The sequence below is a fragment of the Bombyx mori genome, chromosome 8 (genome assembly GCF_030269925.1).
Source record: "Bombyx mori chromosome 8, ASM3026992v2".
Lineage (NCBI taxonomy): Eukaryota > Metazoa > Arthropoda > Insecta > Lepidoptera > Bombycidae > Bombyx > Bombyx mori.
This window is the reverse complement of record NC_085114.1, coordinates 7,616,961-7,634,533: the sequence shown is the minus strand read 5'-3', so window position 1 is coordinate 7,634,533 and position 17,573 is coordinate 7,616,961. Positions and strand designations below refer to the sequence as shown.

The window sequence follows — 17,573 nt, the reverse complement described above, 5'->3', positions numbered from 1 at the left end:
AGCGTGAAAGTTAACTCTAATTTATATAGAGTTCGAACAGTGCCCCTAGCGCCAAACGTAGGCAAAGGCACAAAACACACTGCCTATTTTTGTTTTCGAAAATTGTTTATTTCCCTTCAATGCCGACTACCAATCAATCATGCGAACTCGTGACCTATTTCTTGTTTTTTTTAAACCTAAACAAACTTAATGGCAAAAAAAAAACAAAATGTCGTAATTAGATTTCAAACTTTTATTCTGTTTATTGAAATTTAACTTTCCCACACAATTTTCTATCGAACTTTGTATTTATACGAAAATAAACTAAAACCTTTAAACATCTATAACTTACGTACACGCTAATTATAAGTACACATAAAATGAAAAGATAAACATCATACATGTTGTAGGCAAACCAATTCAATTTTAATGCGGGATTTTTCATGAAATGAGCGCCTTTGTGTCTTATAACGTATTCGATCCAATACATTGCAGCGTCTAGAGCCTTAATTGGTCTATCTCTAAACCTTATCGATAGTTCTCTAGCATTATTTTTGTACTTTTCATCACTGAGAACATGGTTTATCAGAGAACGCATATTGTTTTCATTTAAGTTGTGATATTCAAGAATGATACCAGATCCTGCATTTTCTACTTGTAGTAGGTTATTGTATTGATCTCCGAACAATGGAATGCCAATAATGGGAACTCCGTGGAAAATTGCTTCAATGGTTCCCATTAAACCACCGTGTGATATAAATATTCTCACATTTTGGTGAGCTGAAATAAAAATTAAAAGCATACAACACATTCAGTATGAAAATCAAAATTAATGTTAAATAACAGTAACGGCACGAAATTTTTAGAAATCTGTAGTAGACCTAACTATCTTCCCTTGCAGAGGAATGATCTTTAAGGATGTTGATTTATTAGTGCAGAATGGGTTTCGAATTTTTACAGATTCTAAAAAATGCAAACTGGCCCATAAGTAGTTAAAAACGTTCTCTCATCCCCGTCAACTTTGTTTATTCACAAGATGTTGTTAGTTCATTCACAAATTACGCTGCACCCTTAGGCAACTATACTATTTTTGTTCGAGTGACTCCTAAATTAATTAATAAGGGAAACTATTAATTTTGACTACATCTTTCCAATATATACTTCTTATACAAGGCTTTTCATTATAAAGCTTTTTACAGGTGGCATCCACACATACCTAAGATTTCGTTTTGTGGCAGCCATTTTCGCGTCTTAATGTTAGCAGTTTGGTTGCCAAAATTGTCGTCTTCCCATTTCCATAGCACCGTTTGGTTTAAGCTCTTAAATACGTTGATTAGCGCATTCTTCTTTTCAATAGGCAATTCTGAACTCTTAATATTAGATCCAAAATTTACATACACAACTCCATTGCTTGCTTCGTCTAATATTCTTTGGATGTCCTACAAAATAATTGGTTACGATTGTTACTATTTTTATCAAACTCTTCGAGTAATAAAGCTAATATAAAAGCGAGTAAATTATTCACTTGTGGTAGTTTTTCGACTTCTTCATTCAGATGAATACCGCCGATTTCAATAAAATTGGGCAAATAAGCAGCAGGAGGATCGAAACTAAAATGTGTGTTCATAAGATACAAAGAAACATTCTGCTGTAGTTCATAAAGGCTCGGAGATGGCTGAGGCAAATTTGGAACGTATTTTTCTACTAGTTCCTCTTGCTTCTTCAAAAACCAGAATCTCCACCAAATGTATTCGTAGCATGAAAATAACAAATTCCAAAGTCTCCCCTTAAAAAAATTTGGTGATTTTATTTCCACAAATTCGTTGACTAACGTAGCCAATTGTAAAGGATTTCTAGTTGCCACATTATGCTTTATCGAACTTCCAAAAGTAGTGATAAGAATTAAAGGAGCTTTATATTTATGAGCAAAAATGTATGTAGCTTCTTGATAAAATTGTTCGCTAATAACGGCATCAAAAGTCTGATTGTTAGTTAGGAATTTCTGTACATCTGGATTCTTTAGAGTCGTCTTCGTTAAAGCCAATCCGCCTGTCCAAAGGATATTACTGTGAAAGTCTACGGATGTAACTTTAACTACGTTAGATAGATCTTCCCACCGTTTATCTGTAAGTATTTTAATGGCTTTTTACTTGTATATATATGTAGGAAATACTAGCCGTACTCGCCTGCTTTGCTGGGTATTTAAAATTAACATTATTTTTTATTGTCATTATTGTTAGGTAGTCGAACATTCATAAATATTAGCCAATTCATTTGTATTTTGTACATGGATACCAAGTTTCAAGTCAATCGGATGCATGGTTCAGTAGTTATAACGGAACATCCATAAAAACCACTGTAGCTTTATATATTATGTTATTTATTAATATAAATATATTATATATATATAGATACGACACGTGTCAAGTGCGTCATCACGTCACGAATGACTTCCACGATTAAGGTAAGGCTTCGGTAACTTCTTAACACCAATAGGGTAGTGAACTCAGCATATTTTGAGTCCACATCGATAGTTATTCGGTTCGTTTGTGCCACGACGCATTCTTGCCAACCAGTTTGAAAAGTGAGTTATCCGTTATATTGAATTGACTTCAACCTCACGTTTTCTGTCCATGTGCGTCCTCGACGGGCCAAACAGATTGAGTGGACAATCTGCAAATGGAGTAAACTGTCCCTTCATAGTAAGGTGACATTTTTTTTACTGTCTTTGTAGGCAGACGAGCTTAGGGCCCACCTGATGGTTACTGCCCCTCGTGGACGTCAGCAACTCCAGGGGCAGAGCCAGGCCGCTGCTTCCATTTAATACTCTCCGCAAGCCTCGTTTGAAGAAGGAGATTTCATAGCACTGGGGTAACACCGACGAGGGGAGTTCATTGTAAAGCCGGATGGTACGTGGCAAAAAAGATCTGTGGAAACGGACTGTCAATCAAAGCAGCGATTCCAGATAATATTTTTGAACTCTGCTCTGCAAACTTGTATGTATTTGCATTCAAGTTTGATGTTCGATCACGCGGTCCGTGCTCCTATTAACTCCTTACAAATATTACAATCCCACTATTGTAAGTTCTATTGACCTATACTATCTGAATCCGATGCGTTAATTGACAGTGCATTACCAGAGATATTTTTTGTCATCCGACTTTGGAATGAAGTCCCCTGCACGGTGTTTCCCGAGCTCTATGACTTGTAATTCTTCAAACGAGGCTTGACTTGACTGTGCCCCTGGTGTTAATGACGCCCATGAATGACTTTAACCACTTAGAATTAGGTTGGTCGTACGCTCTTCTGCCTACAAAAGCAATAAAAAATACATATTTATCGTGGACACATCTGTATGTAAGTAAGTCAGCGTCGGAACGCTACTTCAAAACAGCGACCCCAGCTATATCCCTTTTTAGTCGCCGCTACTAACTACACTCCTGGCCTGGCTTGTGCAGCAGTTAGACAACGTCGACATTTCGATGCGTTGTGCTGATAAGTCCACCCGAACTACTCTTACAGTTGGTCGCTTTTATTCTAGTACTAGTAGTAGTAGCACAATACACTTCACCGTGTGAAGACAGCAAAGAGTTTGACACGATGAAGTCCAACACAGTACATCAATCCGCTAAGTTTCTAGTCAGATCTTCCCAAAATAATGAACTTCCTTCAGAGGGGCTCGGGCAGTTATTAGAACGAAAAAATCTCTCGTGGCTGAACCTAAGGCCGGCCATTCATCTTGGTAAAGATGCGGTCTGCTTCCGGGCCAGCAGAAATCCTTCAATCTCAAAAAAAAACCCTGATCTTCGTCTATCCATTTAAACCAAAAAGATTTAGATCGCGGTAGGCAGCGCCTTGGCTCTGCCCATGGCATTGCTGAAGTCCATGGGCGACGGTAACCACTCACCATCAGGTTGGCCGTATGCTCGTCTGCCTACAAGGGTAATAAAAAAAATATATTTATTTAATAATTTTCAATTTTAAAAACTTACCAATAACCGTCCATATTTTTTTTTCGCTAACTTTCACCTGATGATACGTCGGTGGACAATCTAGTTCTAAGTACGGTGTTATAACCGTAACATTGTGGCCCCTTCGAGCTAATTCTAATCCAATCGGCCTCTGCATTTTGTAATGAGAAGTGACCGCATAAGGAATAACGACCAATATGTTTGCCGCTTCGTGTAGTTTTACGAAAATAAAAAAACAAATCGTAATATTCCATAACATTATTTTGTCTACCTATGCAGGTATTCTGTGTTAATACCTGAAGTGAAATGTCGTTTGACGAACTAAAACTTAAATTTATAGTGCCATCAAACAACCATAATGTTTATTCAAATTATTATCTTCATTTAAACTTTAATTAAAATACAAATTTACTTAATCTATTACGACTACTATTTTTCGTATCCGTACCGTGAAAATTAACTTCAACAAAATAGAATTACTAAAAAGTGTAGCTTCTATCAGTTTTATTGTTTTAGAATAAAATGATATTCTATGCAAAACAAGAAAAAACGCATAAAGTAATTCTGATAAGAATAAAATTTTAAGCAGCTCAGGAGTTAATAAAGTGGCGTTTGGCGTACTTTAGTTTTATTAGTATCATTAAAAATTTATATAATTTTTCTGGCTACATTTGGATTACAGCGCCCTCTCAATAATATTTAGTCCGTTAATCTAGAAGATATCATGCTGGGTTACTCTTATCATCGTAATAATATAATTAATAAACTAATATGATTATGGAATATAATAATAGAGTCCAGTGTATCTGTCTGTATATTGAAAAAAGAAATAGGGTTACCACCTTATTAAATAATTAGCTTCAAACTGGAGAATTTTAAAATTATTTTCTGTCTCTGTTTCTGTGTATCTGTTAGTTTATTGGCTTCATTCCTGAAGCTGCTGAACGTATTTTTCAGGTGTAAACAGAGTTAATTTGTATCAGAACATAGGCCTAGTTTCGTTATAAACAGATTTCGTGAAAAATTGTTATGTAAAAAAAAAATAAAAAAAACAATTCTCTTATATTTTACATATTAAAATAAACATGTTTATTTGATAATTTTTCATGAAATTCGGTATGAAATTAGTCTGAATAGTGTAATAGAATTCCTTGCAGGCTTCCTTACAGGCAGCAAGCTAGCCTCAAATTAGTTATGACCATACTGTTGTGAGATCTTGGATCTATCAATAACTTCTAGGCCTCAAACCTCAAATAATCGTTTTGAAAAAGTAAGAAAAAGTGCTTTCTTAAGATTTAAGTTCTTTATAACTTAAAAAATATAGTGATAATAATTTTAGTTAAGTGTCGGTGAAAACGGACATTTTTTATGTTATATCCGAGATGATGCTAAACAACAGAATCCTGTAGAGGTATTTTGCTTATGAATTCAATTCCCCGAACGACACCTCAGTCGTCCGTGAACAAGACATTATGATAACAAAAAGAAGAATTACCGTAAAAGTGGTTTAATGAAAATTGCAAATCCCGAAATATGGAGAAAACTTGGTTGTATGTATTTCACAGGACTATATTGACTATATAAATAGTCAATATATGGATGGATAAAAGTATAAACTTTTATCCATCAAATTTTATTTTTACTAAAAGATGTCATGAATGCAAATCTCAGACCAGTAGGTACACTGGTACTTTAGCAAAATACCAAAGTCTCAAACACGACTCTAGAATTCTAATCATAAGAATCATAGTTTTAACTTTGTGTGACGTAAAATGGTTGTAATGAAAAAGTGTTATTTGAAATCGAGTCATCAATAAACAGTAAAAATAATTTTAGTGCGTATTAATACACTTTATTTTATTGATACATTTGAATAGAATTATAGTTATTTCATTACATTTTTATAAAAATAAATTTCTATTACATGTAATGTATAATATAATATTCACAAAAAATTAATAAATTTTAAAATACCCGAATGTCAGATTCATTTAAGAGGACGGAATTGAACGATTAATACGTATATTACAATTTTAGTAAAGCTTTATGTCTTTTTACATGATAAAGCGTTTATAATTAATAGTTAAACAATGTTAGATTAAAATTTAACACTACATATTGTAAATCTAATGTGATTCCAAGATTCAGTCTGCTTTGACTTCGATTCAATACAATTGAATAATATGGCATTTATGATTTATATGTTTATTGTCAAAAAATCCTTCGTCACCGATTCATATATATTCACATCTCATGGCTTTCAATATTCTCTTAATTTCTCGGACACTTTGTATGTGCTAGATTTTCGTTCAGTATACGGTCCGTGTTTTTCAAATCCAAAGTTAGATCGTTTTCCATTCTCTACGTGTTTGACACTGGGCAATGGTTCCTGTTTAAAGCCCCTACTTTTTGTTACTGAATTGATTTCTCTCGATTCAATTATTTCTTTTGAACGTCCGTCTCTTGAAGGTACGACCTTCTTGCTAACTATCTCCACTGTATCCGTTACACTTGGTCTTTCAGGATCGCCGGACCTTGTAGTGTATCTATATGTTTCAGAGTAATTATCGCTGCTGTTGCTTCCTCGTCTGATGGCCGGAGATTTCATTCTTGAATCCAGCCGCGACACGAAAGGGCTCGTTTCCCTATTCAATGATTCAGTTTTATACAAAGGTGTTTTAGTTATTCTTTCTTCTGAGAGACGCTCTTTGTAATGCGGCGAAGGAGTTCCATATCGTGACGAGAGTCTACTGCCGTCTGATTCTTCATCAGCATGCAATGTTTGATACAATTCTGGCGCACGTTCTTTCAATCCTTTTAAAAATATCTTCTTCTTATCTGTGTCATCAAAAGACTTGCTATAGCCATTCGTGTGTCCATTAGTATGGGGTACAGTTTTTCCATATCGGGCTCCAAACAGACCATCCCTTCTCCTTTCAGTTTCACGGGAAACAGCATCAGCGAGGTCTCGTTGGCTACGATTTATGATAGACACGATTCCTGGGCTCTTCAATTGCTCTGGTGTTTCATCAAGTTTGCTTAGGTGGGGATTAGACTTGTACATTGTAGAATAGTTTCGGTTCATTGACGATATGTAACGAGGATGGGTCTGTTGTTCGGGTGCTCCCATAGCAAAACTCTTGCTTCTATTCAAAGCTTTGTACGTCCGCGCTGGCTTAGCAGGTCCTGGTGGGTAACCGTTTATTTTAACGTCTAAAGTTGCATTGGCGTTATTGGAGATGTTAGCAGAGCTTGCTGCACGTTTATTTGGTGTGAGTCGGTGCCAATATTTGTTTGAACTCGGCTTTTCGGTGGCTTTTTCCTTCCGGTCGTGTAGTTTCCGCGGTAGTGTCTGAACACTGCGCTTGTAATCTTCTTCAGTTTCGCTGTTCGGATTCAATCGACTAGTCGAGTGACTGAATCGACCTAGCGTACTCGAAAACTGCCCCCTGAAAAATGATATAGAGACAATTTAAGTGATTTTGTTTTATCTGATCTAGTAAGATCTATCAGATGACTTCATTGGTGGTGTGCGTGACGGCTTAATAACTTAGACCCACGTATTTCAATTGTTATTGTGTAGCACAAAAAATATATAATGATATTAATACCGTGGTAATTGGATTCAATGGGGAATATAATACTCCTACGCGCTTAACGACAGTGCTTTGTTTACATGACTTATGCGTTTCTTGCGCTTTAACTTACTTAACAAGGGGGCACTTTATTGTTTAAAAGCTCATTCTTTATATTATAAGTAAGACCTTTGAACTTCTAACTCTACTTTTTTTTTATTGCGTATATAGGTGGACGAACTCACAGCCCACCTGGTGTTAAGTGGTTACTGGAGCCCATAGACATCCACAACGTAAATGCGCCACCCACCTTGAAATATAAGTTCTAAGTTCTCACGTATAGTTACAACGGCTGCCCCACCCTTCAAACCGAAACGCATTACTGCTTCACGGCAGAAATAGGCAGGGTGGGGGTACCCACCCGCGCGGACTCACAAGAGGTCCTACCACCAGTAATTATTTATTGACAGTTTACTTAATGATATAGTTTTAAGTATGACTTAAGTATGTTGCTCTGTAATAAGAAAGAAACGACATTTAATATTCTCGTAGTAAATCCGTTCACAATTCTACATAGAAATTAATTTTATATCTTCATATTTTTTCATCCATGTCACCGTTGCCTCGTTGACATTTCACATTAATTCGCAATGCTTATTAACAGCACGAACGTTTTCTTTACAGGTATATAATAAAGACTAAGATCGGGCCAATGTCGAGGAATGATCGAGTTTAATGAAAATTTTTGAAAAGAATTTCACCAAATTGAATTGATAAAGTATTTTATTCAGTATTAGCGAATCGTAGACATAATTAAAATGTTCAATTAGTTTTAATAATGAATCAATAAAGTGAACTACGTCTTAATTAATGCTAATTTTTAACAGCATTAATTATTCTAGATACCAACATGGCGATGCGTTTTAATTTTAATGATCGAGTATGCTAAACACACGGAAGCGTAAATCGATCTGCAATAATAATTATATCATACGACTAATTTCCATTATCTACATCCACCTAAACACACATCAGTATTATAGCACTGTATGAGTCATTTGACATTGCCGACCTTACTTTAAAACTGTTTCATTCTACAAACACGAGTGATTCAATACTACTTAAAAGGGTTTCTTTGTAAATTATTTACCCCCTATTAGGAAAACACGGGACATGTACTAAAATGGTGAGCTATGCCGGAACGCCGTCTTGATTGACGTTCTTTCAAGTCTCAGATTCTTTGAAAACGTTACTTTTTTGTACTGAATTTAATACCGACAGAAGCTTAAGATATGTACCAAAAGTTGCGTAAATTATACTAATTCGTTTTTTATTATATTTTGATATGTTTCTCGCTTTAGTTTTTTATCTATTTAATACTTAAATATAAACCAATAATACGTAAGAATTGCGAGAGGTTGAATGTATTGTGAATCCGCAAGCAATAGTAGCTCATTTTCGTGGCAAAGCATTAGATCAGTCCCTTTTGATACGTAGGACAACGTTACCACAGTTCAAACTACGACCTCAGCGCGTCAATTTATAGCAATCTATATATTAATACGTGAAGTAAAAACTTTGTATCCCTTTTTACGAAATTTGCGCGGACGGAGGAGTATGAAATTTTCCACACTTATAGAGAATATAGAGAAGAAGTGCACAATGCTAATATTTTTTTAAAATAATGTGTAAAAGATACATTAAATCAATAAAGAAAACATCACACAAACTACATACCATGTATTTGACGCACACACGCATGCATACTATTTATTGTCAAACTTTTGTTCTTGACGTCTGTTGTCAAATTGAGATTAAATATTGTTTGTCTTTGCTAATATTTTGTATAGTGTAGTCTTGGCAAAATTTGTGATTATAGAAGTATAAAATACAATCATAATAGTGTACAAACTTACAATTCCAATTAATTATAGTCGAATTTCGACTACTGCGGGACCTCTAGTAGAAAGTTAAAGTTTAGTTTTGACTAAACTGTTACGAAAATATGAGCGCAGAGAACGACAGACATAGATGAGAAAATATATTTACATAGCGGTACGTTACGTCAGATGCCAATATTGATGGACTACCGCAATTTTACACTTTAATGCAAACAACGTTTACTTTTTAAGTGTCAAATTTTTAAGGCAAACGGTATGACCCATTTAAGTACTCTTGTTTTTTTTTTACGACATTTAAAGACAATCTTTTTTCGCAATACGAATATAATTAGGATGATAACTTTGTCAACTATAACATTTAAATACATTAATTGTTAAACTACTGAATTAAGAAGTTTGTGAGTTTATTACAGTGTTAACTTTAGTGCAGTTTTATATCTTATTTAGATTTAGATCTTTTGGAAGAGATTTGAATGAACTTTCGCACAAAGATAGTTTATATGATAACTTGGATATAACGAATACATACTACACTAAAATACATATTTTAATACGTATACTAATTTTTATCGTGCTAAATGACAGAACCCGGGCAAGGCTAGGCATATCGGACAAAATAATTTTAACAATGATTTTACGTGCCAACTGATTTACGAATCGATTGGTGATTCACGGACCAGACATTAATCCAGTCTTTATCCATTATATCGAAATTATAAATTCGCAATAACGCAGGGAAAAATTGCGGGACACGTTTAGACATGTAATAAAAATCAAACCCGCATTTAATTTTATTTAATTACTACTAGTAGGACTTATTGCAAGCCCGCACGCTTAAAAACTACTATGTTGCAAATTTCTGTCTCGAAGCAGTGATGAGTTGATTTTTTTTTCTCCCACTTATTCACTGTAAGCCTAAAAGGCTCTTCCAGCTCCGTGCGGACGGATAGCTGAGCTCACGGGCTCAACCTGAGAGAATTTGCTAACACTAGCCCTTTTTTTTTTAACGCTGGGGAATCCGTTTACTTATACCCGGTCGAACTAAACCCCATCGAGCTCCACCACTCCGACTCCACGAAACCTACGGTACCGCACAGTGCGCGCCGAAGGCTCGCCGTCGCCGGTACCCGTCCTGAGCTAACACTAGCCCTAGCAAGAGCAATGCTTCGCAGAATCTACCACCGGATCGGAATCGCGACCCAATGAGAAGATCCGGCGAGAAACTCAATGAGCTGTGTCCATGGGCTAGTTGGCTCGTCGAACTCTTCGTCGTAATTGACGAGTTCGACGAGGAGCGCGTTGGTTTTGAACAATCAGTTACCATTGTATACTAAAATTTCAGGCTTCGAACTCATGTCGATGTGCGGCAGTAATTACAGAGTCTAGGAGCTTCGTTGACCATTTTAAACTACATGTACAATAATATCGTTCGCCTAGCATTAAGCGGCCACCAGAATTTATAGACATCAACAGAAATTGCCACTACCTAGAAATTTGACTTCTAAGTCTCAGTTTTTATTGTACAACGGCTGTCCCGCTCTTCATACCGAAATGCATTACTGCTTCACGACAGAAATAGGCAGGGCGATTTAACATACCCGTGTGGGCTTACAAGACGCACTGCCACCAGTTGAATGCACATTTAGTAGCACAGTAAGTAGTCGTGGCCTAACGGATAAGACGTCCAGTGCATTCGTGTTGAGCGATGCACCGGTGTTCGAATCTCAGGCGGGTACCAATTTTTCTAATGAAATACGTACTCAACAAATGTTCACGATTGATTTCCACGATGAAGGAATAACATCGTGTAATAAAAATCAAAACCTGCAAATATTATAATTTGCGTAATTACTGGGGGTAGGACCTCTTGTGGGTCCGCACGGGTAGGTACCACCGCCCGCCTATTTCTGCCGTGAAGTAGTAATGTGTTTCGGTTTGAAGAGTGGGGCAGCCGTTGTAACTATACTTGAGACTTTAGAACTTATATCTCAAGGTGGGTGGAGCCTTTACGTTGTAGATGCCTATGGGCTCCAGTAACCACTTAACACCAGGTGGGCTGTGAGCTCGTCCACCCATCTAAACAATAAAAAAAAAAAACATTTAAAATGCTTCCACTCGGTTTGGAATTCTAGTTATCAAAAGCAACCAATCTCAATGACAATTTGCAGCACCTTTTCTTCATTTAGAACATGATATATGACCACAAACAGATAGAATTTTCAAAAAATAGATATATTTGCGTATTAACTCAATGACTACAGTCAGACCGCATACATAGTTTTGAAAAAAAAAAAAAAACTATGGATCTACAAAACCAAATATAACGTAATAATAGATAAAATAGTTTCACGATTTTCAAATTTCACTCCATAGCGAAACGATTATGCAAAATTCCCCAAAGAAGGAAATGTGAAACCAATACTTTCTACACAATTATGACCATACAGTTTCTTCATTACGCGTGCCTATTCAGATCGAAGCGAATCAAATTAGTATGCAAGTTGACCTACTATTTGCCAAACTAAACCTATGGAACTGAGTATTCCTTATTACAGATTACAAATACCATAGTTCCGAGTTACTTCACATTTGAGTCGACTATTATCAAAGCCGGCAATGTGACTTTTGGACAATTATTGGTAAATCAGAAAAACGAATTATTGACTTTGTATTCCATTGGCAGTCACAAAACTCTTCTGAACGACATCTTAGATAAATAACAGGTTAAGTATTAACCTTTATTTAATGCAGGTTTTGAACCGTATTCTTTGACGGAGACGATTATATTCCAAATCAATCTGTATTGACATATCAATAACATTTTTTTGTCCAAATGCACAGATTGCCACCTTTGATAATAGACGACTCATTTATTGTTTCTGATACTCCGAAGTTTCTTAGAATCCATCGGATGAGTAAACCTAGTTTCTACTGAAATGCTTACATTTATTTTCATGTCACGTAAATTGAAATCATTTGAGTTTCTTGTGCAATTGTTTTTCGTATTTATTTTAATTCGTATCAAGCTATCAAGATACATGATAAATTTAATTTTCCCGTTTCATTAAGATATCTAAAATTGGAAACAAGGAATTTTAGCCTCTCAACACGCTCTACCACGAATATACAAATATAAGTAAGGGACTAGACGTTAGAAACTATAAGTTAGACCAAAGTTTTATTGTATTGTATAGTGCACCATGGATTAAGACGACCAGATTAAGTTAATAGATTCACTTATACAACTTATCGTTTTATTGTTAACTGCTTGTAAGACAGGGTTATAATAAATAGCATAGTTTAGATGTAATGTAGTAAAGGAAGGGAATTCTTGTTTAGAAGGTCTTTTAATTATAGTTACGGTCTAACCTAGAATGTAGCCTCAAGGTAAATGTTAGGTGACATACAACTAAATACTTCAAAGCTCAAGCTTATACCAATTCACAAGCTTTTGATTTTACTTATTTAACTTTGTGCGTAGACCCATACAAACAAATATGAAAAATAATAATAAAAAATGTTCGAAGGAAATTAACAAAATGTCATTTATATTTTATAAATCTACATTTTATAAATAAACTGAATTGCTACTAACAAAGCAAAGAGATGTTTCGATTATTTTTATAGGGCGAATGGATTATTTTTGTATTTTAATAATAAATGCAATTATGATGTTGGAATTTATTTTCGAAATCTTTAAACATTATAGTAATGGCTCTCCCACATTTCAAACCAACAAGCATAATGACTACGCGGCATAAGTAATCAAAATGCTATCTCCCTGTGCCGATTCTTTTATTTTTATTAGTTTAGATTTAGTTAGTTTAGATATCTTGTACTCTATTGTCATATTTTGGGAAGACTGTACAAAATAAGTTATTCAAAGCTAGCAGCGTTTGTCGTGGACAAAATTTTAGCGTATTGTGAGTCCCCACATATTGATAATACCGTGTTGCCTATTTCTCCCGTTAAACAGTCATGCGTTCCTGTTTGATAGGCGTGGTAGGACTGATACATTTTTCCCTACCTATTCGCTGATAGCTGATAGGGCTGTTCGAACTACCCGCGAAGGGGTAGGTGAGCTCACGGGCTCAACCTGAGAGAATTTGCTAATACTACTCCTAGCAATCAGTGCTTCGGAGCATTTACCACTGGATGGGAATCGCGACCCACTGAGAAGAACCGGCGAGAAACTCAATGGGTTGTGTCTGTGAGTTAGTGTGATACAATAAAATAAAGACTTCAACCTCAAGTGATATTCACGTTTTGTCACCTACATACTCCGGTAACTTCTCAAAACTGCACAGGGCTCGATCAATCCCATCGAACCCATTTAAATAAATACCTATCGCTATTTATAAAAAGGACGAAGAACTAAACACCGCAATACTCTATTATTATACAAGTAATTTGATGCGTGCATTGAAACAAAGCATTATATATTAGTAAATCAAGCTAGTTAAGCCCACGTACGTCCACATTATTCTCCGGCCCTATCAGATCGCCGTAACTATATGATAATAAACAACAAACGCATTAATTAAATTTTATGTTTGGCATCTGTCGATGTAGGTGGGCACGGATCGGTCGTGGAACCAGATGCTTTTTAAGGCCGTTGAGTAGATTTTTATATTCAAATTATATTGTATCGTTAATTTTCAACATAGTGAATTTGATTTGTCACGTGTAAACGATTGAGCCGAACAAAAGCGAAGGAGTCTTAATTTGATGTCCCTTAGGCGAAATTGAATGTTAAATGTTGTTTTGATTAAATTTGGTGTGTTTTGTAATCTAGAATTTCGATTTAAATAAAGTTAGATACAGAAAATAATTAAGTGAAGTGATTTTAGCAGATTTAAGTGCTACATAGACATGTCCTTCTTTGAAGGAAATATTAAACGAGTCCTGAACGATAGGCAGCGGTATGTGTTTCCCGGGCTTCACCATGAGCGACAATTACCACTCACCATCACGCAGATCGTATCGTTCTAACAGTGGTATTAAAACAACAAAGCAAATTTGTCGTAAATAAATAAATTTCATACCTGTCTCGGTGTTCACGGGCGTCGTGTCCGGCGGTGCGTTTCGAACTGCCCTCGTACTTGTGCTCGCGGCCGTAGATGCTGGGCGCGAAGGGGTCCTCCCCGAGATAGTAGCGGTGCGGGGGCGCTGTGGGGGGCGCCAGCTCGCCACCGTACTGCTTGTACGTCCGCGACGAGTGCTCCGGAGACGGCGACCGAGAGCTTCGCCAGCGACCCCGCCGCTCTGCTGAAGCCGAGCGAATTTTACCAACTAACTTCCGGATGGAATTCCCAATTGCGGACCCGACGGACTTCCTTGCCGGTGACGGACGTCGCCCGCTGTCGGCAAAGCGAGTTTTCTGATTTTGTTTGCGCTCGTCACGATCACGTCGCCGCGGCGGGGTGCGGTCCCTATCCGAGCTCTCGCGTCTCTCCCGCGGAGGCGAATAATCAGGTGGAGGCTCAGTCGCGCCTTCCTCACGGCTGTCACGAGACCTTCCAGAATTCTCGTTTCTAGAGGAACTTCTGTAACCACTGTCATAACGATGCTCTTCTGATACTCGCAGCTTTGGTTGACGCTTACGCTCTGGGGCGATCGGGCGATAATCCTCTTCCACCGACGGCTCTCGGAATGACCGATCAGTTTCTAATGGCCGGAATGGTGATCCACGTGGGGGACTGTGCATAGTTGACGACGACACGTAGGCGGAATCGTCTCGTGAAGGCGGATGGCGGCGGCCGATCGGCGACGACCGACCCTGAGGCGAATCGCGTTTTCCATACACGTGCCGAGGTGATGAGCCATTTAAGCGATCATTACTAGCGTATGGCGAGCGAGCAGTTGGCGGCGATGGCGACGAACTGCGCGGTTCTGGCATTCTAGGCTTTGTGGCTCTTCTTTGTGACCAATCAGCGACGCCTTTAAAATAGCCCGTAGTCCTGTTGGCCTGAGGCCTTTCGTCCGAAGGCGTCGACGATTTCGTTTTCCTCAGTACACGATCTCCATAAACTGGCGGCGGTGGTCCGGTCGAAGACTTACCAAAGTAGCCCTCGTCCTCAATTGTTTTTTTCTTAAAAAACGGCTCTGGCGGTCGACCTATCTCTTCGGCAATGGAATCGTGCGAGGATCGCGAGTCACTACCGAAATGACTTTCAAGCCATTTGGAGGTTTCCTTTTTTCTGGTCTCTTCCTCGATGTCGAAATCAACCGGCCTTTTGTAATCCTTGTCGTGGTCTGGAAGTAAATAAATAATAAATTAAGGATGCTTGTGTGCACGAGCACTCGCGTTCGATCTCGCTACGAAGTGGTGGCAAGTGGCAAGCGACTGCGCGTCCTCTCGCACACATGTTATGGCGTAATCGTTCGGTAAACACATAAGTTTGCCAAACTACCGAAGGTCAATGCGGCACAAACTCGAGACATCTTTACTTAACCGCCATAAAACAAGCGCGGTAAATTATTGACTGAATTATAATTTCTAGGTCATTATTATTGATCGCATGACTTTTAAACGTCTTTTCATGTTATAAGACTCAAGTCAAGTTTACTTACAAGGAGCTTCATAATTTTTTCGTGTAATTGATTATAAAGTTTTAAGTTTAGAATATTTCGAACAAATAGTAAGTTTTTAAATTATGTAATTACTAAAAAGTATTTAATTAAGAAGTATTTATATAATAATTATAGTAAATTTGTATGAACAATATATTTGTCAAAAACTTTTAATTATAAAATACTGGTATTACCTACAAGAATGTATGCCTTATCCAAAATGTACTGACTTTAATGTGAATCATTTTCTTGGAAGGGTCCACGCATGGCATCGTGATTAAGTTATGTAACTTTATTTCGTAATTAATGTCCTTACTTTGAACACTGGTAATAATTATAATAGTATATTTTTTAATATTTTATGCGCAATTTGTTGAAATTGACATTAAACTAATTTACGGTACGGAGCCCAACAATCTAGAAAGATCGTTTGGAATATACTTTTTCAATTATTGCTAGAATCAACACAGCAAAAGCAATTAATTCTTTCATTTTACCCTGGTCTGAATTCATGTCCCTGTTGAATACACTCAACAGAATGTTTGTTTGTGACATTGTGCTTATCCATTAAAGGTGTAAATCGCAATTATAATCTTATCACTGTTCTACAATAACCACTAAATATATTAAGATGTATTTTCGGAGTGAATTAAATTTAAATTAAATTAAAAATTGTATTCATTTTCTGGTAAGTTTAATGGTAAGTAGTCACTATCCCTCATGGACTCCATGGCGATACCAGAGACACAATCAAGCTGCTGCCTACAACAAAAAAATTATATACATACTTGTATAATAATTTATCAGAAGTTGATTATGCATCTTGATTTCTAAATAGATATGCACATCACTTTTAAATAGTTTATGAATATCGATTCAAGAGTACGATACCGATTTGATATAATATCGATTTTTATCGATGAATTTGACGACGATTCGAGTTGTATGGGCTTCTTTAGATCAGTGATTTTCAGTTAGCTTTGTCTGAGCACCAGCACACGAATCTATTTCATATTTAATAACACACACCATTATATTATTTATCAATGGATACTTATATTATTTATTATTTACTGGTGGTAGGACCTCTTGTGAGTCCGCACGGGTAGGTACCACCACCCTGCCTATTTCTGCCGTGAAGCAGTAATGCGTTTCGGTTTGAAGGGTGAGGCAGCCGTTGTAACTATAATTGAGACCTTAGAACTTATATCTCAAGGTGGGTGGCACATTTACGTTGTAGATGTCTATGGACTCCAGTAACCACTTAACACCAGGTGGGCTGTGAGCTCGTCCACTCAACTAAAGCAATAAAAAAATTTAAAAAAAACCATAAAGTAATGAATATATTCAAATTTACCTAAATCATGGTTATAAAAGGTAACGCAAATTATAACAACATAAAAACTAAAATGGTATTGACTCGCATATCTAAATATGTATGTAGTAAGTAGATAGTCGCAACTCGCAATTGAAGAAATATTAAGAATTAGAATACTATCGATATTGTATGTTAAATACTTTGATTATTTTATTTATTCGGTAGCTCGTAACCACGGTCTCTTTTTTTATTTGCT

The 17,573-nt window shown here is 36.7% G+C and overlaps 2 protein-coding genes across 5 annotated transcripts in view; both read right to left on the bottom strand.

The window, feature by feature from the left end:
* Nucleotides 1–217: 217 nt before the first annotated feature.
* Nucleotides 218–17,573, bottom strand: part of UGT39C1 (UDP-glycosyltransferase UGT39C1) — a 155,754-nt gene continuing 138,398 nt past the window's right edge. The window contains exons 2-5 of one of the 3 annotated variants that reach the window (XM_062669533.1): nucleotides 3,972–4,246; nucleotides 1,505–2,103; nucleotides 1,196–1,418; nucleotides 218–759 (exon numbers count right to left, since the gene is read on the bottom strand). In XM_062669533.1, coding sequence (XP_062525517.1) covers nucleotides 242–759; nucleotides 1,196–1,418; nucleotides 1,505–2,103; nucleotides 3,972–4,209 — 1,578 coding nt within the window. In that variant the 5' untranslated portion in view covers nucleotides 4,210–4,246 and the 3' untranslated portion in view covers nucleotides 218–241. Of the gene's footprint in view, nucleotides 760–1,195; nucleotides 1,419–1,504; nucleotides 2,104–3,971; nucleotides 4,247–17,573 lie in introns of those variants that run through there. The other 2 variants (XM_062669534.1, NM_001257035.1) reach the window with 2 other exon arrangements.
* LOC101747091 (serine/arginine repetitive matrix protein 1) overlaps nucleotides 5,781–17,573 on the bottom strand; it is a 177,580-nt gene continuing 165,787 nt past the window's right edge. For both annotated transcript variants that reach the window (XM_012695519.4, XM_021351950.3), the window contains exons 11-12: nucleotides 14,472–15,681; nucleotides 5,781–7,399 (exon numbers count right to left, since the gene is read on the bottom strand). In XM_012695519.4, the coding sequence (XP_012550973.1) occupies nucleotides 6,211–7,399; nucleotides 14,472–15,681 (2,399 nt within the window). In that variant the 3' untranslated portion in view covers nucleotides 5,781–6,210. The remainder of the gene's footprint in view (nucleotides 7,400–14,471; nucleotides 15,682–17,573) is intronic.